The sequence below is a fragment of the Eumetopias jubatus genome, unplaced genomic scaffold, assembly GCF_037043125.1.
Source record: "Eumetopias jubatus isolate StellerSeaLion01/CBP00866 unplaced genomic scaffold, mEumJub1_p1.0 scaffold_10, whole genome shotgun sequence".
Classification (NCBI taxonomy): Eukaryota; Metazoa; Chordata; class Mammalia; order Carnivora; family Otariidae; genus Eumetopias; species Eumetopias jubatus.
In genome coordinates, this window is record NW_028274816.1 from 70,851,473 (window position 1) to 70,879,386 (window position 27,914).

At 39.2% G+C, this 27,914-nt stretch overlaps 1 protein-coding gene across 2 annotated transcripts; it reads right to left on the reverse strand.

Moving 5' to 3' along the window:
• Positions 1-10,650: 10,650 nt before the first annotated feature.
• On the reverse strand, positions 10,651-27,624 carry ZNF286A (zinc finger protein 286A). Of its 2 annotated transcripts, XM_028089037.2 has the most exons (6): positions 27,548-27,624; positions 26,517-26,605; positions 22,974-23,088; positions 21,698-21,790; positions 12,248-13,502; positions 10,651-11,314 (listed from the first exon to the last, which is right to left on the reverse strand). In XM_028089037.2, the coding sequence occupies exons 1-5, from the start codon at positions 27,582-27,584 to the stop codon at positions 12,271-12,273; spliced, it is 1,566 nt and encodes a 521-aa protein (XP_027944838.1). In that variant the 5' UTR covers positions 27,585-27,624; the 3' UTR covers positions 10,651-11,314; positions 12,248-12,270. The 2 variants fall into 2 exon arrangements, with proteins under 2 accessions (XP_027944838.1, XP_027944836.1); XM_028089035.2 differs by having other exon boundaries at positions 10,651-13,502.
• Between the last annotated feature and the right edge of the window lie 290 nt (positions 27,625-27,914).

A 27,914-nucleotide genomic window follows, 5' to 3' on the forward strand; every position in this document is an offset into this window, starting at 1 on the left:
CGGGACTTCCCTTTCTTGGCTGTTGGGCCACATGTTGGGCCAAAATTGGTGCTGCCCCAATTTTGTTCTCAATAGCCAGAAGAGTATTTTCCAGCTCCTTGGTTAAGTTGAAGACATTCGGGTTCTTTGAAGCTGCTCCCCTTAAGCAAATGGTTTTCTCTCTAGACTGTTCCTGCACCAGCCTGAGAAGCTCCAGGTTCTCCTGCCTTCATGGCAGCTCGTGTCTGACGCGTCTTTTGGACCCACTTCTCGCGATGTTAAAGCAGTCTCTTTGGTGTTCTCTTTTGCTCTGTTCCTTGCATGTCATCAATAGCCATTAACTTGTAGGTAACTGCCTTGTTGCTATGTGTAGTTCACACTAGAGAGCTCTAGATACCTCATAATGATTAACGTGTATAGAATTTATTATGGACCAGGCCGTTCTAAGCAGTTTACATACACTAATTCATTGAATTCTCACAACAACCTATCAAGAATGTATGTTACTCCATTTTTCAGATGAGGTAGTACAGAGAGGTAAGTTACCTGTCCTGCCAGGGCCTCTCTAAACATCTCAAATGGAACCTGTCCCACACTGAACTTACTGTCTTCTGCTGTCACACAGGCTACCCCCATTTTGTTCGTTGTAATGATATTAGCCTCTTTGGAGTTGGAGGAAACTTGTTTTTATATGGTTGTACCTATAAGACCCTGCATTCTGAGATACTCTACAAACGTTGTTTGCAGGCTAGGGTTCTGGAGTCACAGAAAAGTTTTTCACGTTATTAAATTTGCAACTATTTTCTTCTCTGTTTTTTTTATAAATCAACTATTTTCTTACTTTATACATAGAAAAAAAAATTCTATGTCGTCTATACAGTTTTTGTATTAGGGTTTTCCAGAGAAACAGAACCAATAGGATGTGAAACAATTCCAATAGGAATACAAAGAGGGGGTGCCTGGCTGGCTCAGTTGGTAGAGCATGTGACTCTTATTCTTGGGGTTTTGAGTTCGAGCCACATGTTTGGTGTGGAGATTACTTAGAAATCTATTTTAAAAAAGGAATAGATTTATTATAAAAAATTGGCTCACACAACTATGGAAGCTGGTAAGTCCCAAGATCTGGAGTTGGCAAGCTAGAGTCCCAGTCTGAGTCTGAAGGCCTGGGAATCAGGACAGCCAATGGTTTAAGTTCCTGTCTGAAAATTGGCAGGTTTGAGACCCAAGGAGAGCTGATGTTTCCATCCAAGTGTGAAGGCCAGCAAAGACCAATGTTCCAGCTCAAGTCAGGGAGGAGGAGTTCCAGCTTACTCAGCCTTTTTGTTCAATTCAGATCTTCAGTGGCTTGAATGGGTCCCACCCACTCTAGAGAGGGCAATCTCTACTTAGTCTGTAGATTCAAGTGTTCATCTCATCCAGAAACACCCTCACGGACACACCCAGAATAATGTTTGACCAAAAGTCTGGACACCCATAACCCAGTAAAGTGACATATAAAATTAACTGTCGCATTTTCTCTCTAGTGCAAATGTTCTTATATAAAAAAAGTGTTAGTGGCTGGTCTGTGGTTCTTTTTTTTTAATGTTATGTTAATCACCATACATCATTAGTTTTTGATGTAGTGTTCCATGATTCCTTGTTTGCATATAACACCCAGTGCTCCATGCAGAATGTGCCCTCTTGGTCTGTGGTTCTTTAACATTAATTAAAACTATCTTTCTGAAATAACTTTTCAATGGATGATTAAGTCAGAATTCTTTGTGATCTTCATTTCATGGCATTCATATGTGCGTTCATATGTGGACTCTTTCCTGAAGGTTCTGTAGTAAAATAAACTTCAATCTGAAATCCCTTTTCCAGTTTGAGGTATCTTGTAAAAAAAATGTCAACTTTCCATCAGATGACATGCCTTGTTATCTTGTTACTTTTTTTTTTTAAAGATTTTATTTATTCATTTGACAGAGAGACAGCGAGAGAGGGAACACAAGCAGGGGGAATGGGGGAGGAAGAACAAACTCCCCGGTGAGCAGGGAGCCTGATGCGGGGCTTGATCCCAAGACCCTGGGATCATGACCTGAGCCAAAGGCAGACGTTTAACGATTGAGCCACCCAGGTGCCCCTATCCTGCTGCCTTTTTAACAAGTCTTCATGTTCCTAGGATTTTTCCACAGTGGACTGTTGACAGCATTATAAGTCTTCCTGTTCTTGCCCCCTAGGTTTTTTTCTGCTTTAAAAAGTTCTTCAGATCAGGGGTGCTTGGAAGACTCAGTCGGTTAAGCGGCTGCCTTCAGCTCAGGTCATGGTCCTGGGATCCTGGGATGGAGCCCTACATCGGGCTCCCCACTCTGCAGAGGGTCTCCTTCTCCCTCTCCCTCTACCTGCTGCTCCCCCTGCTTGTCCTGTCAAATAAATAAAATCTTAAAAAAAAAGAAGAAAATTCCTCAGATCGGATCTCTGTTGGGCAGGGGATGGCGGATGAACCTATTCTCTAATGTGTGGGAGAAGACAGAAACTCTGGTTTGTTTGTATGTGACTTCATACAACTCCAGAAAATGTCTTCTGTCCAGCAGAAAGGAGAACAGTCCTATGAGACCTGCACAGGTGAGCTTTTGTATTGTTTACTTTTGACTTGTGGTTAAGGTTGGTGAGATGAAGCTGCAAGCTATCTGTGTATCTGTGTGTGTAAATGAGACACATTTACCTTTATCTTACTGTGTGTTTTTCAAATATTTCCCTACAATTGGAGGGGATTAACAAATTAGGTTATAAAGACTTACGGTAAAGGAATTCTGATAAATTTATAGAGAATAGGAGTTTTTTTTTTAATAAAAATCTAATATAAGGAAACTCTAGGATTCCCGAGAAGAAACCAAACTTCTAATTCTCTGAATGTGGCCTTTTTAGGAAAACAAAAATAAAACTTCTCATAGAAGTACTAGTTTAGAGGGATTTTTACATAAGAACCCAAGTGCCTATAATCAAGGTGACTCTGTAAACAAATCAGACTGGCTTGATGATTTTGGTTTAAAAAGAGCCAGATGTTTCTTCCTGAGCTTTATCATTATGGAATATGCTGTAAGCATGCATTCTCTGTTTTGTAAGATATGGTATGTTTCTGATCACCAATTCTAGTGTGTGGGGTTTTTTGTTTTGTTTTGTTTTTGTTTTTTGTATACATCCAAACAATTCTCAGACACCAGGTGGGTGTCCTATAATTTAACTCAATTCTGATACAATTACCTGGAGATAGCCTCAGATTCCAGAGGCTAAGGGCTCAGTCCTATAAGACTGCTCCCGACTTCAGTTGCCAATCACAAATCCAGGTTGTCACCTGTGCTTAGATTGGATGTTCCAACGACCCCCTCCTTGGGTTCAATTACTTTGCTAGAGCCACTCACAGAACTCAGAGAACCATTTCACTTATTAGATCACCAGTTTATTATAAAAGGTTATAACTCAGGAACAGCCAGATGGAAGAGATGCACAGGGCAAGGGGTAGGGGAAAGGACGTAGAGCTTCTATATCCCCTCCAAGCATACCACCTTCCCCAAAACTTCCCATTTCCACTAAACTGGGTTTGGGTTTTTATGGAGGCTTTGTTACATAGGCACAATTGATTAAATCATTGGCCACTGATGACTGATTCAACTTCTAGCCCTTGTCCCCTTCCCAAGGTCAAGGGGGGGTGGGGCCAACAGTTCCAACCTGCTAACCTCCTTAGGTGCTGTCCAAAAGTCATTAACACAACAAAAGACTTATCACTCTCATCACTTAGGAAATTCCAAGGGTTTTAGGAACTCTGCCAGAAATGAGGACAAAGACCAAAAATATATATTTCTTATTATAAATCACAGTATCACACTTGGGTTTGCTTTCTCACAGAGGGCTTAGTTACTCTAAACTTACGGTTTTACTCATCTGCTAAGTTATGTTACTTCCACATGTTTAACATTATGAAAAACTTAACACTGGTGTTCAATTCCCTTGAATTATACTGGTGACAGACTTTTAGATATCAACAGTAAATGTGTTGCTCTGTAGTTAGCTTATATATAATTTCCAAAGGACCTTAACCTTAGTTAACTTTAAAGCCTAGAACTGATAATAAAATGAACGAATTGGATTTTGTAGCATGTGTCTACACACATACACACATGCACACTGTTGCTGAACCACTGACTCACCTCACTGGCATGAAGCAGAAGCTGGCCCTGCACTTGCTTGGACCTGCACTTGCTTTGTCTTCCTTTGGATTTTTCCTTCAGTTTCTCTGATTCGTGGGATGCAGGTGTGTGTTTAGCTCCAGGATGAAGGGCCCTGCCTTCTGCAGGACACCCTGATCACCGAGGTCAGAGGCAGGAAGAATGGACACAGGTTTCAGTCTGTCGGTATGAGGTCCTAGCTCATGCTCATGGGATTCCAGCCTATCTGTGATCTTCCCCTGTTTACTGCCTGTGGACTTTAAGCATCAGACACAGATACTGTGACTGTATTCAGCTTCCACAATTCCCAGTGCAGGTTTCTTTTCAGATACCAACCAGGGCTCCCCAGGAGAGGATCCATGACTTTCTGGCTGACAGCAGATTTCCCATTACATCCAGGAAGGGTCATTGCTGGGATCCAGGGAATACACATGGGCCTTGTCTTGATGGCCTCTATGGCAACCACAATAGTCTTTATTATGCCCTCTCTGTAAATACAGGAACATAAAAATTCTTTTCTGATAACAAGATCACAGAAAATAATGAAAAAAAAAAAACCCTGAAAGAGTTTTGATGGCCTGTGCTTCTAAGAAATCTAATGTTCTACAGAGATAATGAAGAAACAACTTTTCTGATGTCTCTACTAATTGTCACAGGTTGGACTCTTCTGTGAAAGCAGTTTCACTGATGGGTGTGGATAGCTAGCTCAACTTTCCACTAAAAGATTACAGATTCAGCAAACTGTAAACATAACTGTCCATTTTCTACACTCAAATGACATATCAGATAGTTGTGGATGTTCAAAAAATATATATATATTTGTAAATGTAAGCTGAATAATTGAAACCCTTCAGCTTGGAATCCTTTAGGTGACCATTTTTCATAAAATGGAAATGATATTAAGATTGCAAAGTCTCATAATTTACCTTATTTGTCCTAATAGTAAAAATGTATTCAAATGCATTTATTGAAGAATAACATGCATACCAAAAAGCACAGACATAAATCACAACTCTAATACTCAGTGATGTATCACAAAGTGAATATGCCCTTGTAACTACAACACAGTTCAAGGAAATAAAACTAGCAACCCAGAAGCCCATCTCCTGATGGTCCCCAAACACTGTCCATTCAATCTTGCCAGAGCTAACTGTCATCTAGTTTTTAACACCACAGGTTAGTATTGCCTGTTTTTATAAATTTGCGTATTTAGATCCATACAGCAGGAATTATTCTGTGTGTGACTTCTTTTGCTCAGCATTATATTTGTGACTCATCCATGTCGTCTCATGGAGCAATTCATTCATTCTCACTGCAGTGTGGTCTTTTTATGAATATACCACAGTTATCAGTTCTGCTGTTGATGGACATCTGGTTTGTTTCCAGGTTGGGGCTATTAGCAATAATGCAATCATGACCATTCTTGTTGGTTTCTTTTGGTGCACATGCAATCAATATCTTAGTTAAGTACGGACCAACATATGAAATTGCTTGGTCTGAGTCACTGCATATATTCAAATTATATGTCTCTAAACAGTTTTCCAAAGGTGTTTGACCGATACACAACTCAGTGACTAGTTTCTAAGCGAGTTCTAATTATTACATATCTTCTTGTTTTGATGGCCACAGTAGAAATCATGATAGGCATAACTATTCCTTCTACACAATATTGGAAATTACTTGTGTCGGTCTTTCTCATTTTAGCTGTTCTGGTTAGTAAGTGGTGGTATTTCATCTTTATTTTGATCATTTAATTATTAAAAGACCGGAGCATGTTTTTTATGTTTCTTAAAAATTTATATATACTGTTTTTAAGGGTCTGTGCAAATTTTCTGCACAGTTTTTTCTACTGTGCTGTTAATCTTTGTAAATGGTTTTAAAGAATTAAAAACATAAATTATGGAATGTTTTTTTTTTCAGTTAAATGTGAAAGTGTCTTCTCCCATTCAAAAATTTATTAATGGATAATCTTTGGATACTTGGATAGGTTTTTTTTTTTTTCCCAAACAATTTTATTGAAATGTGCCAAGAGTACACAGGCAGCACAAATGTAGAAACAGGAAAAAAAAAATCACATGTACAATAATTTTTTAAAAAGTGAAGGTTAATCTTGGGAGATATCAGGTCCCCCTCCCCTCCCCCTCCAGACTTCCAGCGTTTCCGTTATGGTTAAGCCCACTAACCTAGCATTTAAAAGACAGGAAAAAGTCTTTTAACATTGCATTGTGTATACTTTTGCCTTTTATTTATATATATATTCTAGCATGGGTCTGATTTCGGGTCCTGTTAATATATCTGTCTACTTAAAATGTTTTTACTTGGAAATAATCTGAAACTTACAGAAGTTGTATTAGAAGTACAAAGGATATCTATGTTCCCTTTAGTCAGATTCACTTATTAACATTTTATCCTATTTGTCTTATCATTTACTCTCTCTATATATATACATATTTTTTCTGAATCATTTGAGAGTAAAGTGCATGCATTATGCTTCATCCCCTTATGTACTTCAATGTGCATTTCCCAATAAGGATATTATTTTACATAACCATGGTATAGTTGTCAGCTTCAATAAATTTAACATGGACGTAATACTTTTATCCACTCTACTGCTTGTATTCCAGTTTGAAAAATTGAACCAATGTTCAGTGATCAATCAGCATGATCTCCTCTTGCCATCTGCAACGACATGGATGAACTGGAGGGTGTTAATGCTGAGTGAAATAAGTCAATCAGAGAAAGACATGTATCATATGACCTCACTGATATGAGGAATTCTTAATCTCAGGAAACAAACTGAGGGTTGCTGGAGTGGTGGGGGTGGGAGGGATGGGGTGGCTGGGTGATAGACATTGGGGAGGGTGTGTGCTATGGTGAGCCCTGTGAATTGTACAAGACCGATGAATCACGGATCTGTACTTCTGAAACAAATAACGCAATATATGTTAAGAAAAAAAAAAGAAGATAGCAGGAGGGGAAGAATGAAGGGGAGTAAGTCGGAGGGGGAGACGAACCATGAGAGACGATGGACTCTGAAAAACAAACTGAGGGTTCTAGAGGGGAGGGGTGTGGGGGATGGGTTAGCCTGGTGATGGGTATTAAAGAGGGCACATTCTGCATGGAGCACTGGGTGTTATGCACAAACAATGAATCATGGAACACTTCATCAAAAACTAATGATGTAATGTATGGTGATTAACATAACAATAAAAAATTATTTTAAAAAATCAGCATGATCTCCAGCAAAGCTGAGAAATAGCCTTGGGGATTTTGCTGGAGCTACTTAGAAAGAAGTATTCTCCTTGGGATTGTAAATGCTTAGAGCCATACTAACTTGGAATTGCCAGTAGATGTATTTGTCATCACTGGAAAAGACTGATGAGAATATAGCCCATACAGAAAAAAAGAGCAGAGATGGAGGTAAATAGTCCTTGATCAAGGAATGCCTGAGTCTCTAGTTTCACTCCTGATTCCTCAGACACATGAACTTTTCTGACACCATAGTAATGTTTATGGGTGAATTGGGGGTGGGGAGGAGAGTGAAGTATGCACATTTTATGTAGAGTCAACTCAATCTAAGAGCAGATTATCTGGTTTATGGACTAACAGGGGTTAAAAAATTTAAAGAACAATTCAATGAAAACATCTGATTTTTTAAGTGCATCAATTGGAACTACAAGGTAATCCATAGATGTCATGTTATATGTATTACTACAGGGGCACACCCTTCCCTTTTGCCACTAAAACCTATGGTGAGGGACAGCTCATGTGGTTCTGGATCCAAGATTGCCCCATTGGGACCTAAAAAGATAGGTAAGGAAAAGGGAGAAAGCAGGGACGAAGACCTTCCAACTTGAGTCCTGTTGTGACATTAAAAAGTTAAAACTCATGGGGCACCTGGGTAGCTCAGTCGTTAAGTATCTGCCTTAGGCTTAGGTCATGATCCCAGGGTCCTGGGATCGAGCCCCACATCGGGCTCCCTGCTCTGTGGGAAGCCTGCTTCTCCCTCTCCCACTCGCCCTGCTTGTGTTCCCTCTCTCCTGTCTCTCTGTCAAATAAATAAAATCTTTAAAAAAAATAAAAAGTGAAAACTCATCTAGGAAAATAGTTATTTGAAACTTTTTTAAAAAAGATTTTTATTTGAGAGAGAGAGAGAATGAGAGATAGCACGAGAGGGAAGAGGGTCAGAGGGAGAAGCAGACTCCCTGCCGAGCAGGGAGCCTGATGTGGGACTCGATCCTGGCACTCCAGGATCATGACCCGAGCCGGAGGCAGTTGCTTAACCAACTGAGCCACCCAGGCGCCCAGTTATTAGAAACTTCTGATAGACAATTGAACTAGTCAGTTGCTGACTAATTTGAATACTGTTTGGTGTTCTTATACAGTACTATTGCTTTAATACTTTGGGTGATGTTAACACTGTCCTCCCAAAAGCCAGATGTAATTTAAAATTTACACTAAATCAGTCTACCTGATCTTGTCTAGTTTTAACGGTACTTTTTACAGTTACCCCTGATAAATGAGTGGTGTCTTTTTCCCCATTACCCCCTCTTAAATGAGTGGCACCTGCACTTGGCCTGAGGATTCAACACCATTTGGTAGAAACAACCTTCCTCTACTCTTCAACCTTCTCGCAGAGACATGGGCTATGTAGGGCATTCCCCAACCCATGTCTTCAGAAGTTGTGAAGCCCAGATGAGACAATTAGAAATGTGACTGGTTTTCTATCTTTGCCTCTTAAACTATGCTTAAATTAGGAAACTTTAGAAGTGATTTACAAAATTTTCTGACAACAAATATATAAACATCTTTATTGACAGTGGACCAATAAGAGCAGTCAAATTTAGTTTATAGGTAACCAAAAACATTTGAAAAGCGGAACATTAAAACTTCCAAAATTCATGTCGGAGTACAAATAGTCACATTGAACATCAAACATAAACAGAACAAATATTGAAATGTCAAGGGCCAGGGTTCCCAGTAAAACTAACTCAGAGCAAGTCTCTTAACGCTATTTAAACTGCAATTAAATTACAAACTTGAGTCTCTGAAACTATCAGATAGTTCCTGGTTAAGGGAACTTGGGAAAAAAAAGCTGATTTCCCAGGGTCTCAAGGAAGCTGTGTAGGGAGCAGCACCAGATGGAAGCAAGAGCAGAAAGAGAAGCCCCTTCTCTATGATACGCTCGACAGTAGGATGGTGACAGTTCTTGATCGGTAAACAAAAGGTGCGGAAGACACATTTTTTTTTTTTTTAAGATTTTATTTATTCATTTGACACAGAGAGAGATAGCTAGAGAGGGAACACAAACAGAGGGAGTGGGAGAGGGAGAAGCAGGCTTCCCGCTGAGCAGGGAGCCCAATGTGGGACTCGATCCCAGGACCCTGGGATCATGACCTGAGCCGAAGGCAGATGCTTAACGACTGAGCCACCCAGGTTTCCGACACATTCATTCTTAATTTCTACCTGATTGATGCTTAGCCACTTATTGCAGGTTGAGTTTGTACCTCCCCAAATTTATCTTGAAACCTAATCCCCAGTGTGATGGTACTAGGAGGTGGGGCCTTTGGAAGGTGAATAGGTCATGAGGGCAGAATTCTCAGGAAAAGGGTTAGTTTCCCTTGTAAAAGAGGCTCCAGAGCCCCCTTACCCTTTTACCATGTGAAGACCTAACAAAAAGATGGTGGTTCCTGAACCAGAAAACAGGCCCTCACCACACACTGAACCTGGTGGTGCCTTGTTCTTGGGACTCCTCAGTCTCCAGAACTGTGAGAATCTTTATAAAGCCACTCAGTCTGTGGTGAGTTATTTCGTTGTAGCAGCCCAAATGGACTGATGTTTCATTAAAATACATATATATGTATATATTTACAAACATATACATATAGAGACTAGCTGTTTAATTTATTGTGAGGTCTTTGACATGCTTTGTCTTATTTAATCCTCACAACCTTACAAGAGAGGGATGATTTATTTCCATCTTATAGATGAAGACCCTGACACTTAGAGCCAGCAAGTAGTAAGATCAAATAAATGCTAATTGGAGGTGGTAGAATTCAAACTCAGCTAAGTCCAAGTGATCTTATTTTGTGAGTCAAATTTTGGCCCCCAAATGATGAATTTTTCTTCACTCAAAAGCATTTGGCACATAGAGAAATATCAAGTATTTTAGGCTTTGGGGGACATAATGTCTGCTGCAACTACTCGACTCTGACGTTGTAGCACAAATAAACGTAAATGAACGAGTGTGGTCAAGATCCAACTAAACATCATTTAGAGATAAAGGCAGAAGGCCGGACTTGGTCGTGGGTCCAGGTCATAGTCTGTCAGTTCCTACTTTTGAACATGAATACTGAGTATTAAGGTGAAGAGAGCTGAGCGAGCACCTTTCCTTTTACCTTGTTCCTGTGTCAGCGTCCTACCCTGACCTCAGTCCCTGAGCCTTCCCACCCACCTCCACCCCCCCGACATGTTTTTTGTTCTTTCCAAAACCTCTCCCAGTCCTTTCAGCCCCATTTCCTATTGTTTTAATTTCCATCACGGCTGGATTTAACCTATTCATCCTTAATGATCTTGCTCTAAACTCTCTTCCTCTACTTCTCAATAATACAACTAAGGTTTACGGAGAAGGAATTTTAAGAAATAACAGAGATAATGTGGAGAAGGCAAGAGCATGGACTGGTTGTTGAATGTTCATAAAGGATAGAATTTAGAAGAGAAAGAAGAAACCTGTAACTATTTCCCTTCTATCTTTTCAATACTCTTCTTTTCATAGAGTAACAATAAAAACTGACATTGTATACTGTTTTGCTAAATATTTATTTGAACTTTTGCTTCCTGTGTTTCCAATCTCACCCCTGGTTTTTGGTCACCCATGTAATTTACCACGTGGTTTCATGCCTTTTCTACCTTTTTTAGGGCTCTGGGATATAGCCCAATAAACATATAGGGAGAACAATAACAACAAAAAATGTAGGTAGACATGAAAGCCAGAGAAACGGCAACCTCTTCTTCATAGAGGGAAGCGGTTATCCTCCAGTGAGTTACTGTCCTGTGAACTATTTTCCATATTTGACAGGAAGGTGTGTTCTCGTGTCCCAGAGTTGCTTCAGTTCTCCTTCTTGACTAGGACCCTAAATATAATAACATATTGAATTCATCAGCTTTTCAGACCCTCAACATCCTAGGGGCTTTTTCTCAAAGTGACAAAGCATGGTTTACAGAAAGCAGAATAACTGTAAGTGAACGAGTTGGAAATGAAATATCCCTAATACTTTGATTATAGAAAAACCAAAGACTCATTCAATGCCAAGGATAAGAAAAGAGGCATTTGATTGAAAACTGCAGTTAAGATTTTGACCCATTCTTAACTTCAGGGAAATTCCAAAGAAGTAGAAAATGAAAATCTACACAGCAGAGGGATAACAATGATCTAAACTTATGACCAGCAGAATCCAAGTGAACACAACTTAGAACCTGCAATACAGTCTATTTATGTTCATCAAATTAGACAGTAGCCTTTGGGGGAGGGAGGGAATCCAGAGCATATTTCAACTCTTAACCTTAACATTTTACAGCTAATGTAAAAGAATTAACCCTTCCTGGAGAAATGACAGTAGCTGTACATCTGGAGCTCTACTTCGGATCCAAAGAGGAACAACTCTGTGTTTTCCTGATGATAGAGATAGGAGTCCTCTACCTACATTTACAAATAAGAATTTCCTTACCGAGTGAGATGCTGTAACAAGGCTTTCATGTGACAAAGAGAGGGAGGAACCAGACTTCACAAGGATCAGATTGCTATCCACTCCCAAGGATTTCTTGAATTTCCATGAAAGGGTTATTTGGTAGTGGTGGTGGGGGATGGAGATCAAAATTTGAGATCCCTGGCCAGAAGCTTTCGTAATGATCAAATCAATGGATATAAGGAACATTGTGTCTATGGCTCAAAACTACGTGTTATGCAAGTAAAAGTAGACGCATAAAGAATTGGTCCTCAAGCAGCATTTTATGGGTGTTCCACCTAAACACTCAGGTATTTTAACACAGTGATAAAGCCAACTTACATTTCTTCACATTCAGTAATTTTTCAGAGTTGCTCTTCAGTATGAATTCTTTGATGTCTGATGAGGGATGAACTGCACTTAAAGCTTTTCCCACATTCATCACATCTGTAGGGCTTCTCCCCAGTATGAGTTCTCTGGTGTTGAATAAGAGCTGATGAATGAATAAAGGCTTTCCCACATTCATTACATTTGTATGGTTTCTTTCCAATATGAATTCTTTGATGTTTAGCAAAATTTGAGCTCCGGCTGAAGGTTTTCCCACATTCGTTACACTCGTAGGGTTTCTCTCCAGTATGAATTCTCTGATGCTGAACAAGATGTGTGCTCTGACTAAAGGTTTTTCCACATTCGCTACATTCATATGGTTTTTCTCCAGTATGAACTCTCTGATGTTTAGTAAGGGATGAGCAATGGCTGAAGGCTTTCCCACATTCCTGACATTTATAGGGTTTCTCTCCAGTATGAGTTCGTTGATGTTTAATGAGAGCTGATGAATGAATGAAAGCTTTATCACATTCATTACATTCATAAGGCTTCACTCCAGTATGAATCAACTGATGCTGCACAAGATGTGTACTTCGATTAAAACCTTTTCCACATTCACTGCATTCATACGGTCTCTCTCCAACGTGAATTCGCTGATGTATCGCAAGGGATGAGCTTTCTGTGAAGGCTTTCTTGCATTCACTGCATTCAAACAGAATTCTAGTATGAGTTCTCTGATGTTTAGTTAAATTAGCTCTGTGGCTAAAAGATTTCCCACATTCACTGCAGCTATAGGGCTTCTCTCCAGTATGCACTCTCTGGTGTCGAATAAGCACTGAATGGTATGTGAAGAGTTCACCGCAATCGTTGCATTTATGAGGCTTTTTTTCTTTACAGGTTCTTTGCTTTTTCATTAAGTTTGATTTCTGTTTCAACCTTTTTTCAAGTGTATGGAAGGCATAGGATCCTTTGGGAGCTCTGTCTTGAGTGAGAAGAACAGACTTCTGACTCAAGTTTTTCCAGTATACATCATGTTCATGAGCTCTTTCTTCAGGGAGTGAATTCACGTGGGTGAACATTTCTCTCAAGTGTCTCTCCTGATTTCCTTGCTGATTCTCTAACCAATTTTCACATTCAAGAGTTGTTTCCAAGTTGGAGTCATAGACACTATTCCTTGTCAGTCTGTCTATTATTACAGTCTGACATGATTCTTCTTTGGAAATATCTTGCACTGAAGTTGAATCTTTGCCCTCAGGTTTAGTCTCCAGGTCTGAAAGAAATTGGAAATGGAAATTTCCTTTGTTTTCACTGCTCAACAAAAGACAGTTCTGTAACAGCTATTAAAGATGAAAAACATGCTTCCGAGGAGTATGTGGGTCTGACTTTTTAAGATGACTTGTGAAGAGAAGCAAATGGAAGGAAAGAAATGTACAGTATATGTGGAGAAAATGAGAAGACCTTATCCAGGATAGTCAAAAGGGGGTAAAAGATGACCAGAAATACAGGAGAAGGAGAGATGCAGATGAAGCAATATATCACTGGATGAGCAGGAAAAGAGCACACTAGATCAGAAGAGGGAAGAAACAAATTCTTATTGAATACCTACTGCTGTAATAAATATAGTTATCACTTTAGTGTATAGGACATTATGACTTCTAGGTTTCCAGCCATCCAGTCCTACTCATGTCCAAATATGTATTCCATTTTCAGTTTAATCTTCCCTAACAATGTTTTTATAATACATCTCTGATCAAAAATCTCCTATGATCTCCCAAAGATATAATGGCAAATATATGATATTATATGGACACAAGGCTACTCATTGTAACACTGAGATAGCAAAAGACTGGTAACATCTCAATATCGATTTTAGAGAGCTGATTAAATACACTATGATGCAGACATAAAATGCAACTTTTTAAAACATCAGAAAGATCTCCATATATAGATATGAATTTATCACCAGGATACATTATAAAATAATTTTTAAAAAAATGAGCAAGCTGAAAGTGAGTGTGTATGGTTTGCTACTCTTTATGTAGAAAAAATGGGGGGTGAGATACAAATATATGTCCATATTTGGTTATATTTTCAAAAACCAAGGACAGACAAATGAAATAGTAATGAAAATGGTTGCCTATAGGGAAAATATCAGAATAGAGAGAGCAGGGATGGAAGCTAGACCTCTCTAAATATATCTACTATATTAGAATTTTTATATCTAATATAAAACTCCTTTATAAAGCTAAAATAATTTAAAGAATGTGGTGGGTCAAAGGAATAGACAGATCAATGAAACAGAAGAGCAACTTCAGAAATAGTCGAGCATATACAATTAAAAACAATACAAAGGTGATATTTCAGTCAGTCAACAAGAGATTTTGTTTTCCAACAAATGGTGCTATGACAACTGATTACACATTTAGAAGAAAATTAAGTTAGATCTGTCCCTCATTCTATACAGCCAAATGAATTCTATTCCTTCACCAAGCTACTCTTCTATCCATTTATTCAACAGTTATCCACTGAATATCTACCATACGCTAGGCTCTGTGCTAGGCACTAGGGAAAGACACATGCACACGAGGGGAGAGAATTTAGTCTAACATTCACAAATGCATATAAAAATGCACCTGTCATAATTAAGGCAAAGTATTGAGGAATAAAAGGCAAATGACCCTATGAAAAATATAAGAGGGGAAATCTAGGGAGATGAGGGGAGACTTCTCTGAGGAAGTAAATCACTTAGCTGAAATGAAAGTGGGGTTGGAGTTCAGGTGAGTGTTGCAGATAATCGGTACAAAAGCACAGAGGTGAGCATTCCAGGGAGAGGGAATGATATGAACCAAAATGCCAGGGTGAGAGGAACATACAAGGAAAGCAGTGGTTGAGAGCATGGACTCTGGAATCCGAATGCATGAAGATAATCCCAGTTCTGCTGCTTACAAATTGTGTGACCTGGGGCAAATTATTTAATCTATTTCAGTTTCTTTATGTGTAAGATGGGCAGTAACAGTACCTACTTCATGAGAAATAATGACAATACCTACCTTAATAAGCATTAAAGGAGTGTAAACCACTAAAAATTCTGACACAGCATAAGTGCTAATAGTCTGATGTAATAAGGCTGGTATAGGGACGTAGGTAGAAATCTTAAAGTATGGTCCATAAACCCCCAGGAAGCCAGAAGTTCAAAACTATTTTCAATATGATGTTTAGATGTTATTTGCCTCTTTCAATGTCTTGTCACTGGCACTGTTACAAAAGTAATCATGGTAAAACTACTTATGACTTAGCACAAATTAGGACAATGACAACAAACTTACTAGCACCTGTTATTCTTCCCTGCCATGTACTCTCAGTTAAGAAAAAAAGGAGCCAGTTTCACTTAAAAATGTCTCAGGATACAGTAAACATTATTGATTTTATTAAATTTCAAGCCTTGAGTATATGTCCTCTTAAAATTTGGAATTGATGAAATAGAAAATATTCATAAAGCAATTCTGTTCATATCAAAGTATGCTGGTTGTCTTGAAGAAAACCACTCGTGGGATCATTTGACCTGTGAGCTCAACTAGCCACTTTCTTCATGGACCACAGTTTTTACTTGGAAGAATGACTGACAGAAAAAATATGTTAACCAAGTTGAGTATTTGACATTTTCTCAAAAATGAACAAAGTGAGCTTGTCAATTCAAGGAAAACAACAGTATTCAATGAAATTTCAGCTTTTGGGCAGAAAGAATTTTGGAAAACTTATATCTGCTCTGGAGAGCTTGGTAGCTTCTTAATCCTTAAAGACTTTTCTGATAAGGTCAGTGGTGATATTAAAAGTTGTGATTTAAAAAACACTATCTAATCGAATGTGTCAATACTTAGGAGATCTGCATAACTCAGTGAACCAGTATTTTCCAGAAGATCAGTAGATTTTAACAAGAGTATGAAAAATTCATGGATCTGGTTCCAGATGCCACATTATAGCTGATCTTTAAGAAAGTAACACTTGCCCAAGGGCACCTGGGTGGCTCAGTCAGTTAAGCGTCCAACTCTTGATTCTGGCTCAGGTCATGATCTCAGGGTCCTGGGATCGAGCCCCACGTTGGGCTCCACACTCAGTGGGGAGTCTTCTTGAGGATTCTCTCCCTCTGCCCCTCTCCCTGCTCATAGGCATGCAAGCGCACACTCTCTCAAATAAATATTAAAAAAAAAAAAAGATTTTAACACTCGCCCAGTTTTGGTGTAATATCACAATAGCCACACTTATCTGAAAAAGCTATGAAATATTTCTCCCTTTTCCAACTATATACTGGTGTGAGGCTGGATTTCCTTCATACAAGTCAACCAAAACATGTTACAGCAAACTGCATTCAGAAGCAGGAGTGAGAATATAGATTTGCAGAAATGTATAACAATGCATTCTTGCCAATGAATTTTTTTTGCAGCATATAGGGGTTTTTATAAAAATTGTATTATTTGTGTTAACATGAAATGGGTTTTGTTATTTTAAATGATTTCACAGTTTAAACTTTAAAAAATTTTTCATTTCTAATACAGTAAGTATTGGTAAATATAACCAAAACATAAAATATAAGTATATAAAAAAAACCTCTTTAGGGTCCTCAGTAATTTTAAACGTGTGATGCCAAAGTACTTAAGAACCGCTATGCTAGAGTATAAAAACAGGGAGAGTAGGTGTGAGATTAGGTTGGAATAATGAGTAAAAGCCAGATTTTTTAAGACTGTGTAGGCCTCAAGGGTTTTGGTTGTTATCCTAAGAGCAATGGGAAGACACTGGAATGTTTTAAGCAAAAGGATGACACCATCAGATCTGTATTTTGAAACCATCACTCTCACTGTGATATAAAAGACTGGTGTAAATCTATGGGGACAAAGGTAGAATCAAGATAATCACAGTGGTCCAGGCAAACAAGAGAGAGATGGAGGGATGCTAACAATGAAAAAAAAATATTTACAGTATGACTGGATAAATGCAAAGCTGAACTGGATTAAGAAAGAGAGGAAAGTGTAAAAACTGTTCATAGATTTCTGACTTCTGCAATTTGGTAAGACAGAGTGTCATTAAGACAATAACTGGAAAAGGATCCTACTGGGAGGATGGAGAATTTGGGCCTATATCAGGCACTCATTTATTTATTTATTTATTTAATTTTTATTTATTTATGTATTTATTTAAAAGAGAGCACACATGAGCGGCAGGAGGCAGAGAGGGAGATGAAGAATCCACGCTGGGCTGGATTACACAACTGTGAGATCACGACCTATGCAGAAATCAAGAGTCATAGACTTAACCAAGAGCCACCCAGATGCCCCCAAACAATGTTTTAAACATGCTTTATTGAGGCATCTTTAACATAAGCCCATGGAGACATCAAATAGTTACACAAATGTTTAGAAGAGGGGGCCAGAGGAGATATCTAGGCTGGAAATACAAATTTGGGATTCATCTAGATAGAGCTGATAATTTGGTTGTGGGAGAAAACAGAGGCTGCAAACAGGTGACCAGTGGGACAAATCTGACACTCAGACATGTTTTGTTTGGCCCACACTATTTATAGAAATTTTTGAGATTGGTGACATTTAATAATGGAGAGATTTCACATAGAAATTCAAATTTTGGGTTTCTCTTGGAAAAAACTAGAAGCATACTGCATGACAATAACCAACTGGAGCAAAGACTGGCAATTATAGCTTGCTGCTATTTTTCTAAATAAAGTTTTATTGGAACACAACCATACCCATTCATTTATGAACTAAGACTGCTTTCCATACTACCATGGCAGACTGAGGAGTTGCAACAGAGGCCATATGTCTCACAAGATAAATTATTCACTATCTAGCCCTTTGCATAAAAAAATTTGCCAGCTTTTGAGTTCGAGCTAATGGAAGAATGGCCACTCCTTTTGGTTGAGGTGTGTGTTCTTCCAGTTTATCAGTCCCACCCTACTTACCTTGCTTGCTTCACTCTGATAGGTTACCTGCTGTCCCATGTAGACACTTAAGTTTATGATTCCAAGTATATAGGGGGATGAGAGATTAAAACCAAGCCTTGAGCAATTCAAACATTCAATTGTTCAGAAAGTTAGAAGATACGACCAGAGAAGAGGAGATTCCAAATGGATTAAGGATTTAAAAGAAAAATTAAAGGACAAATATAAGAGAACAGAAGCAAGTATTTCTTTGATCTTAGAGGGAGAACTTTTGAAGTAGTAATCAAAAATCAGAAAACTTAGAAGATTGTAATGCATTAAATTTGTACACTAAAAAGCACAGCAAAACCGAAGAGTAAAAACTAGCAAAAATGTCTGACAAGGAATATATGCCTCATGTATGAAGATTCTTCTAGATCATTCGGAAAATGGCAATATCTCCCATATAAAAATGGAGAAGGGTGGTGAATAGGCAAGTCACAAAAACTGACAGACCTACAAGGGGAAACAGACATAATCGATAATCACAGGGGAAGATTTTAAAACTCAGTATTCCAAAGAACAAGATTTTAAAAAGCAGAATATTAAAGCAAGATTTCCTTTTAGAGATATACATACTATAAAGTATAATAATTCAAACAACTGTTAGTGCAGCACAGATAGACAAGTAAACCAGAGAGTCTAGAAACAGACCGAAGTGTAAACAGGACAAGAGTTTACCAGAGTTGGTGTTACAAATCTGTGACAAAATGCAGATTTTTCAATAAACGATGCTGGACTATCAGCTTTAAGCATGGAAAAAAGATAACAGTAGTTCCTCATTCACACAATATGCAAAAAAGCCCCAAGAGGACCTACCTGTAAGACAAAACTTGAACATTTTAATTTTATTTTTTTAAAGATTTTATTTATTCATTTGAGAGAGAGACAGAGAGTACAAGCAAGGGGAGAGGCAGAGAGAGGGGGAGAAGCAGGCTCCCCGCTGAGCCGGGAGCCCAACCTGGGGCTTGATCCCAGGACCTGGAGATCACAACCTGAGCTGAAGGCAGATGCCCAACCATCTGAGCCACCCAGGCGCCCCAAAACTTGAACATTTTGGAATAAAGTACAGATTGTTTTCCTGACATTGGAATAAAGAAGAAAATTCAGAAAAAAAGGTAAAGCATTAAAAAAAAAGAAATCTGATAACATTAAAAATTAAAAAAAATTTTTTTTAAAGATTTTATTTATTTATTTGAGAGAAAAAGCACAAGCAGGGGAAGTAGCAGGCAGAGGGAGAGGGAGAAGCAGGCTTCCCGACGAGCAGGGAGCCTGATGTGGGGCTCAATCCCAGGACCCTGGGATTATGACCTGAGCCGAAGGCAGCCGCTTAACCGACTGAGCCACCCAGGCGCCCCTAAAATTTTTAAATTCTGTATGTATAAGACACCTTAAAATAGAATGAGCCACAGATAAAAACAACCATTTTTTTTCCTCACCAATTTGTAATGGTACCTCTCTGTCATACAGTACTATTTAAAATGTATAAAGAAATCCAACAAATCAAGAGAAATATGTGAATGGCCCAGTTTCAAAAAACAAGACAAAGGCTACGAACAGGTAATTTACAAAAGAGGAAGCCTGAATAACTAACAGGCATATGAAGTACTCAAACTCATTCATAACCAGAGAAATGTAAATTAAAAATCATGAAATTTCATTTCATACCCAACAGACTGCTGCAAATTACTAAATCTGATAGCATCAACTGTTTACCAGGATGGTGGAAGGACCTTGGCAGGTCCTAATAAAGCTAAACATGAGATGATACTTTAAGATCCAGCAGTTATTCTGATTACGCACCTAAACCATCTCTCAAGATGAATACAAAGAGCCAACAAAACGATGATCATTGTGACTCTTATTAACGGCAAAGGTAAAACAAACCATTTAATTTAGTCACACGATGGACTTATTCCACAGGAGTCAAAACAAATGCAATTCATCTGTTTTAACATGGATTACTATCAAAACACAAGGTGAAGTTTAAAAAAAAAACTGGATCACAAAATAAAAAGTATAACATAATACTATATATATGTAATTGTTTTTTGACATGTGTATACGTATATGTCCACACATTAGAATGATGTGCCCTAACTAGTTATTTCTAGGGAGAAAGCAAATAAAAGAACTTTAACTAAATCTGTAAATTTTTTTCTTTCTTTTTTCTTTTTAAGAAACTTTGTTTTTTTTAAAGATTTTATTTATTTATTTATTTTAGAGGGCACAAACACAAGTTAGGGGAGGGGCACAGGGAGAAGGAGAGAATCTCAAGCAGACTCTGCATTGAGTGCAGAGCCCGACGTGGGGCTCGATCTCATGACCCTGAGATCATGACCTCAACTGAAATCAAGAGTCTGATGCTTAATTGACTATGCCACCCAGGCACCCCGACAGTTAGAGGTTTTTAACAATCTTTTAATTAAGGTATGTACATTTTTATTTTTATTATTTTAAAGATTTTGTTTATTTATTCATGAGAGACAGAGAGAGAGAGGCAGAGGCAGAGGGAGAAGCAGGCTTCCCGCCGAGCAGGGAGCCCGATGCGGGACTCGATCCCAGGACTCTGGGATCATGACCTGAGCCAAAGGCAGACGCTTAACCGACTGAGCCACCCAGGCGTCCCAAGGTATGTACATTTTAAAAAAAATTTAATGGTATTATATACTTAATAGGCTATAGCATCATACAAACCTAATTTTCACAGGCAATGGGAAATTTAAAAAATTAATTTGAATTCCTTTATTGCAATACTTGCTTTTTACTCTGGTGGTCTGGAACCAAACCCACACTATCTCCAAGGTATGCCTGTCTGTGTTTGCCAGAAGACATATTAAAGAATATACACTGCAGCACTATTCATATAGCCCCAAACTGGAAACCTCCCCAATGCCCATCTCAAGAGAATGGATAAACTGGTATAGTGACATAATAAAAGTCTGCACAACAAAGAGAATGAACTAAAACTACATGCAATGACATGGCTGTTATCTCACAGTAACGTTCAGTGAAGAAAGCCAGATGCTGGAACATAGTTCAAGAACAGCCAAAACTAATCTATGGCGTTAGAAGTTAGGATAAGGTTACCCTTGGAAGGAATGAAGCGACAAGAGTACTTCCAGGCTGGTAAGGTTGCTTCTTGATCTGGGCACTAGTTACATGAATGTATCCATTTGTGAAAATTCACAGAACTGTACAGTTATGATATTTTTATTTTATATTGCAAAACAGAGGAAAGAAACAAAGGCAAAAGAAGCAAAATATTAGCGTATGTTTGATTTTGACAGTGAATACCTGTTACTTTTTTCCCCCCAACTTTTATATTATTTAAAATGCTCTATCACTTAAAATAAGACAATTAAAAAAATAAATGCACATAGGCATTTCTAATATTCTTTCCTAAGCACTGAAAAGCGCCCCCTTTACACTGTCCCGTAGGGCTATTATTTCTGAAGACTCCCATGTGTCTGACTCACCCGAATAGCTGCTTTTGGGGGCTTTTCTCTCAAGCATCAATGGTTCTTTTCCATTCTCCAAATTGTAGTTCTCAGGTTTGGAAACTGGAAGCCCTGCTCATTTAAAAAAAGAAAGAACAAAAAGAAAGAGGACTTAATAACAGGACTTAACTATTTGTGATGGGCACAAAGATCTACTTTATAGCATAGACCCAACTCTCTGATCTACAAAGGTCAGGAATGAGGGAGCATGGGCCTCTGAATGAAGCTTAAAATATTTGCAGCAAGTCTGGGTCTGGTAAGGAGCTTACATGCATTGGAAAAGGCAAATGTTTTTGCCTGTCAAAAAGAAGAGAACTTCTCAGGGCGCCTGGCTGGTTCAGTCCATAGAGCACGTGACCCCTGATCGCAGGGTCGTGAGTTCAAGCCTCACATTGGGCATAGAGCTTAAAAAAAAGAGAGAGAGAGAGAATTTCTCTTTCTCTATTGTGTAAGTTCCAGGGAGACACTGCAGGTGAGTCCTTAGCTTCAGGAAGAAATGGAGAAAGTGGGATCTCCGCGGCAGCACCCAAAAGTTGTGACCGTGGTGACTAGAGTTTTTGTCTTCTTTCTAATGGTTTTTCCCTTTCTTCCTTCTTCAGTAACCAGAACCCACTTTCTCAGGGAATTTATTACATAAGCACAAAATTAATTCAAGGCAAAAAGCATTCAACTGGAAAATAATGGCAACAAATTAAGGGTTCAGATATAATTTATACATGTTCATGTATAAATATCACTGGGAAGAGTTAACACAGTTTCTTCTACCCCCATATGAACACATATATGTGCACACGTGCACACCCCCCCAAGAGGTGAGCACAAGATCCACACTGGCCAGAGAGTACTCTCTCTAACTGGAAGAATCATGTAATCTTAGAGCTGCCAAAGTCCCTCTTTACCATATGCGGAGATCCTAAGAATAAAGCTATTATGGGGCAAAGCCAAGCCACGTGTTTAAAAAAATTAAGAAAATTTGTCAATACATATGATTCCCTGAATCAAGATCTGTTATCCCCTTTAAGCCAGTGTGAATTAGGTTTCTATCATTCGAATCCAAAGACTTTTCAAACAAAACCAGCATAGACATTTCACCAAGAACCTAGGGCAGAAACAGATTTTCTCTGGGCCCAAAGGGATCAATATTTTATGATTTCTGAATGCAAAAGTGAAGGCTTTGTTAAGCTATTTCACTTTCAATAATGTAATGATGTCCCCATATGCGGATTCCAGAGTCACGATGAGAACCCATCCTTACAAAGCGAGACCAGGTTCCTATAGTTCTCCAGCATCACCTCCCTTTGTGCAGGATCCAACTTCCCCCACTCCTCTGGGGTAAAATCCATGGCCACGTCCTTGAATGTCACTGATGCCTAAGACATAAACATACTTTTGTTCACCATCTCTCACTTGACAGACTCAATTTCACCCCCCAGTTTCTGCTGGCCCTAGATAGATGCATAAGCTATACACAGGACGGGAAATGACTGTGATAAATGACAAGCATTCTAATGTATTCAGATTTGGAATACTCTATGTATAAAGTCACTGGGTATCAATCAAGTGCCAGGCACACTGTGCTGGATTCAGTATGAGAACCCAAAGAAGACTATGGTTTCTCCGTTGAGACTATCATTTTTCTGGGGAATAAAGAGTTAAAACATGAACCAACGGACCAACAATGCAGTCTGGCAAAGTAAACAGAATTCAGGCAGAGGAAAAAGGCATGTCTGAGTCATTCTCCTTGTGAGTCCTCAATAAAAACGTAAAGAATCAATCTAGCCAATCAGAAGATGAACTGAAATACAGAACTTGCAAATGTGAAGAAGTCATGCAATGAAAAGAATGGCAGTGAGCACCAAATCCAGTCAAGCACGGAATTCAAGGCAAAAAGCATTAAACTGGAAACTAACAGGAACAAATTAATTGAAGGTACAAGATATAAATGTTCCTGTGTAAATTTCATAGGATCAAGTTTATATAACACAAAATTTACAAATTTAAGTAAGTGAGGTAAATGTTAACTTTCGGAGAATCTGAGTGGAGAGTATATAAAAAATCTTTTTACTATTTACATCATTTATTTAAGTCTAAAATTATTTCAAAATAAAGTTCCCAAAGTAGAAATAATCTGAGATTTAAGTAACAAGAATAAAAACAAGACAAAACAAAACCAAGAATCATCCTTGGAAAATAAAATACAAAAATCATTAAGTAGCCACTGAGTAGATATTATGAGGAAAAATGACCTTGATCCTATCATCTGCATATCTATACCCAAAATGACACTCGATAGAAATTAATTTCCAAACCATTAAAAGAAAAAAAAAAAACAGAACAAAAATGCACTCTTGCACAAAAGGCAGGAAATACAAAAGAATAAAGAAAGCATAATAAACAATTATAAAAATCACACGGCAAGAAAAATTTGAAACATAAAAGTAGTTAATATGGGGACGCCTGGGTGACTCAGTCACTTAAGCGTCTGCCTTTGGCTCAGGTCATGATCCCAGGGTCCTGGGATTGAGTCCCTGCGTCGGGCTCCTTACTCAGTGGGGAGCCTGCTTCTTTCCCTCCCTCTGCCGCTCCCCCTGTTTGTACTCTCTCTCTGTCAAATAAAATCTTAAAAAAAAAAGTAATTAATATGAATTAGTTCATTTACCTTATAGAATGGGTTTTTAAAAAAAACCACATCCTGTTTACAGAAAGGACACTCAAACAAAAATCCCAAAGCTGGGGATAAGAAGAACGTGGAAAGAGATATACACCAAACTGTTATCCTCAGTAGGGAGAGGGGGAGGGCTGAATTTGGGGAGGTCATACTATCTTTACCTTTAAATTTATATATGTCTGTGCTGTTCACCTGGTTACAGTGAGCAAGAATTAAAACTTTAATATTTTTAAAAATCTAGTAAGTTAAAGATTAAAAAAAAAATAGCCCAGGCAAATTCTAGTAAGAAAGGTAGTTGTTAGTGTCAAACAAAATCTAATGCAATGCGAAAGAGCGTTGTTTTTTTTTTCCATAAGAGATTTAATCCACCCTGAAGCTGTAACAGTCTTGAATCCATTATCAAAGTGTTGAAATATATAAAGCATTCACCCTCCCTCTGGTACCTACACCCTGATTCTCCTCTGGCCCCTATGCTTGGCTATTGTTAGTATAGTTCACGTAGTACCAATTCCAACAATGACTCATGGGTGGGATGTGTGTTTGTATGAGTGTGTGCAGGTATATTCCCTAGGTCTCATCAATTAATTAGAGAATTACAATTATATGTGGCCCATAGTGGTGCCAGAATGTACCTAATACCCATTCAAGAGCTAATTCCAGGACCTGAGCTGCAATGACTAGGAGAGAAGATGCTTTTTTTCTCTGCTCTTCAACATGTGAAGATGTAAGCCTAAATTTGTTAGGAACAGGCACCAGGGAAAAAAAGCCTGCTTGAGAGCAAAATCCAATGAGAGGGGGGAAAAAAAAAAAGTTCAATGAAATGGAGAGAATATGTGCTCATATTACCGTTTGGGTTCTATTTCCAGCCATACCTGGATTTTTCAGTTATGTTACTCAATAACTCTTTTTGCTTAAGCCAGTTTGAATTTTCATGAGCTGCAACTTAAAACTTCTTGACTGATACAGTCTTTAATACTCATGTAAGGCAGTTGAGAAACCAATGGAAATAAGCAAGTATATAAGGATCCTGAGGAGGGGCTCCTGGCTGGCTTGGTCGGAAGAGCCTATGACTCTTGATCTTGGGGTCGTGAGTTCGAGCCCCATGTTGGGTGTGGAGACTGCTTAAATAAATAAAAAAATTAAATATGCAATGTCTACTTTTTACACTCTGGATTATAGCAGCAAAAAGAAAGGCTAGCAGAGGTATGCCACACACATCATGGAGAGCTCTTTTCATAAAAATGTTCAAATACACAAAAAAATTGAGAGACTAACACACTATTCACCCATATAGTACAAGCACCACTCAAATTCACCAATTCTTGATATATATTCTCTTGGGGAGGGGAGGATCCGAAAGTAAGCTGCAGACATAACACTTCACCTCTAAAATACTTTAGCGTTCATCATCTTGGAGGCCTGGATTCTAACTCTTTAAATCAAACCTTCCACAGGCTTTCCCTTTCTAGCACTTCCTTGAACTATTTGAATACTTGTCTTCATAATTCACTTCAGCATTTAAGATGCTTTCTTAAATTTCTATTTAACAATCATATGTATGTTGTTTCCCCTAGACAAACGTATTTTAATAGGTACGTGCCACAGTTACTTTTATTTTTTATTTATTTTTTAAAGATTTTATTTATTTATTTGACAGAGACACAGCAAGACAGGGAACACAAGCAGGGGGAGATGGAGAGGGAGAAGCAGGCTTCCCGCCAAGCAGGGAGCCCGATGGGGGGGCTCGATCCCAGGACCCCGGGATCATGACCTGAGCCGAAGCAAACGTTTAACGACTGAGCCACCCAGGTGCCCCCCAAATTTACTTTTAAAATAGTTTCCTATGTTATCCAAGCACAGAAATAAGCATAAAAGTTCAAAGAAGGGCAATGCTTTCTACATGCCTATTGAATGACGATAAATACTAGGCGGAGAAGGTACTGTGGGTACGTAGAAGACATTTTCTACTGAGTCCATTAGATACCCGAGTAGTCCCTTAGAACTGGAACCGAGCTCTCCATTATACGGGCTCTAGTGGACAAAGAAACTCCACCTCAGAAACAAGGGAGTGCATCTGTACTCCCAGAAATAAGGGGGTATTTTTAATAATCAGTAGAGACTCACACTCACCTGGGATCTGGCTGTGAGGTGCAGAGCTGGCACTTCTCCCTCTTCTGTGCTCCGCTCTTGGGAAAAGGGAGAATCCTGGGAAGACCGAGCTAAGGGCAAGAAAGCAGTAATGATGGGGCCTAGATCCATCTTGTGACTCAGATTTACAAGTCTAAAATTCCCTCCACCATACTCATGCTGCTCCCTACAAACACTGTAAGGGAAGGGAGCCCCAAACAACCCAGGATCCCAGGTCATGGAGAAATGTCCAGAAGTGTTGCTACTCAGGACTTAAATTCACTCAGTTGCTATAATTCTAACACATTCTGGAAAGATGGCACTCTCTGTTCTAGAAATAAAACTAAGTCAGTTTTCTCCCTGAGCTTAATGTTCATATCAGAAAAACAGGCTCAAGAGTTTACAAAAATCACCCTGCAGGCTTATTTAAAATGAAGACTGCTGTATCCCACCTCCAAATAATTATCATTAGTTGAGTCTGCGGCAATCTAGAAATCTAACAGAGGTTCAGAAAGGTAATCCTGATGTAGGCTACAGACCAAACTTCAACAAAGACTGCTCTAGTAAACTGGAAGCCAGCCACTGACTTCTAGGCCCGTTTTCTCCTATAAAACACAAAAAATGATTTGCTTATTGAAATCACATGGTAATCGTGCAAAGTGGCAAAAAAAGTGTGGAAAATATTTTTGCCAACCAAAAAGCTAAATTCTCAGACCCATGACTGAGGCTTGGTTGGCATAATCATCTGGGAGGAAGAAGGCGTGAGAAAAAGTAATCGAGGCCATGCTCACGCCTTACAAGCTAACCTTCCGCTCGGATTCCGGGGGTGGCTTTGAAGGGTCCATTGTACGCCCAGCTGGAGAGGAGAGGGGGGTGGATGCCACACCAAGCCCTTCGTGCTCCCTCCAAGAGCCCATCGCTCCCCCAGACAAAGGAGACGGACGGCCCTCTCCGCCAAGAGCCACCTCCTGTGAGGCAACTAAGAATTTCGCCCTTCCACAACACAACTTCAACAACACTTGAGCAACTCTTACCTCTCTTCTCGGGCATGTCGGCCAAGTCGGTCTCCATGATCACCACCTGCTCCGGGTTCTGAATATTCCGATCTCCGTCCCCCCTCCCACCCCCACCCCCCACCCCCCGCCCAGTTCAGACTTCTCCAGGCGGAACAGCGAGAAGCCCCCGTGGCCTCTTCGTCCTCCTTCCTGCCTTCCCTCCCGGGGCTCTGCTGGAAGGCTTCGTTCGATCAGGTCGGGTCGGATTTCTTCCTCACTCTCGAGCCTGGCTCTGTCCTACGAGGCTGGAACCTAGAAACCCGGAGACAGCATCCCTGAGGCTGGGTGCCAGGTGCCTGTCCCTGCCGCCTGCAGCTGTCCCTGGGGGCACCGAGCGGCTGCAAGG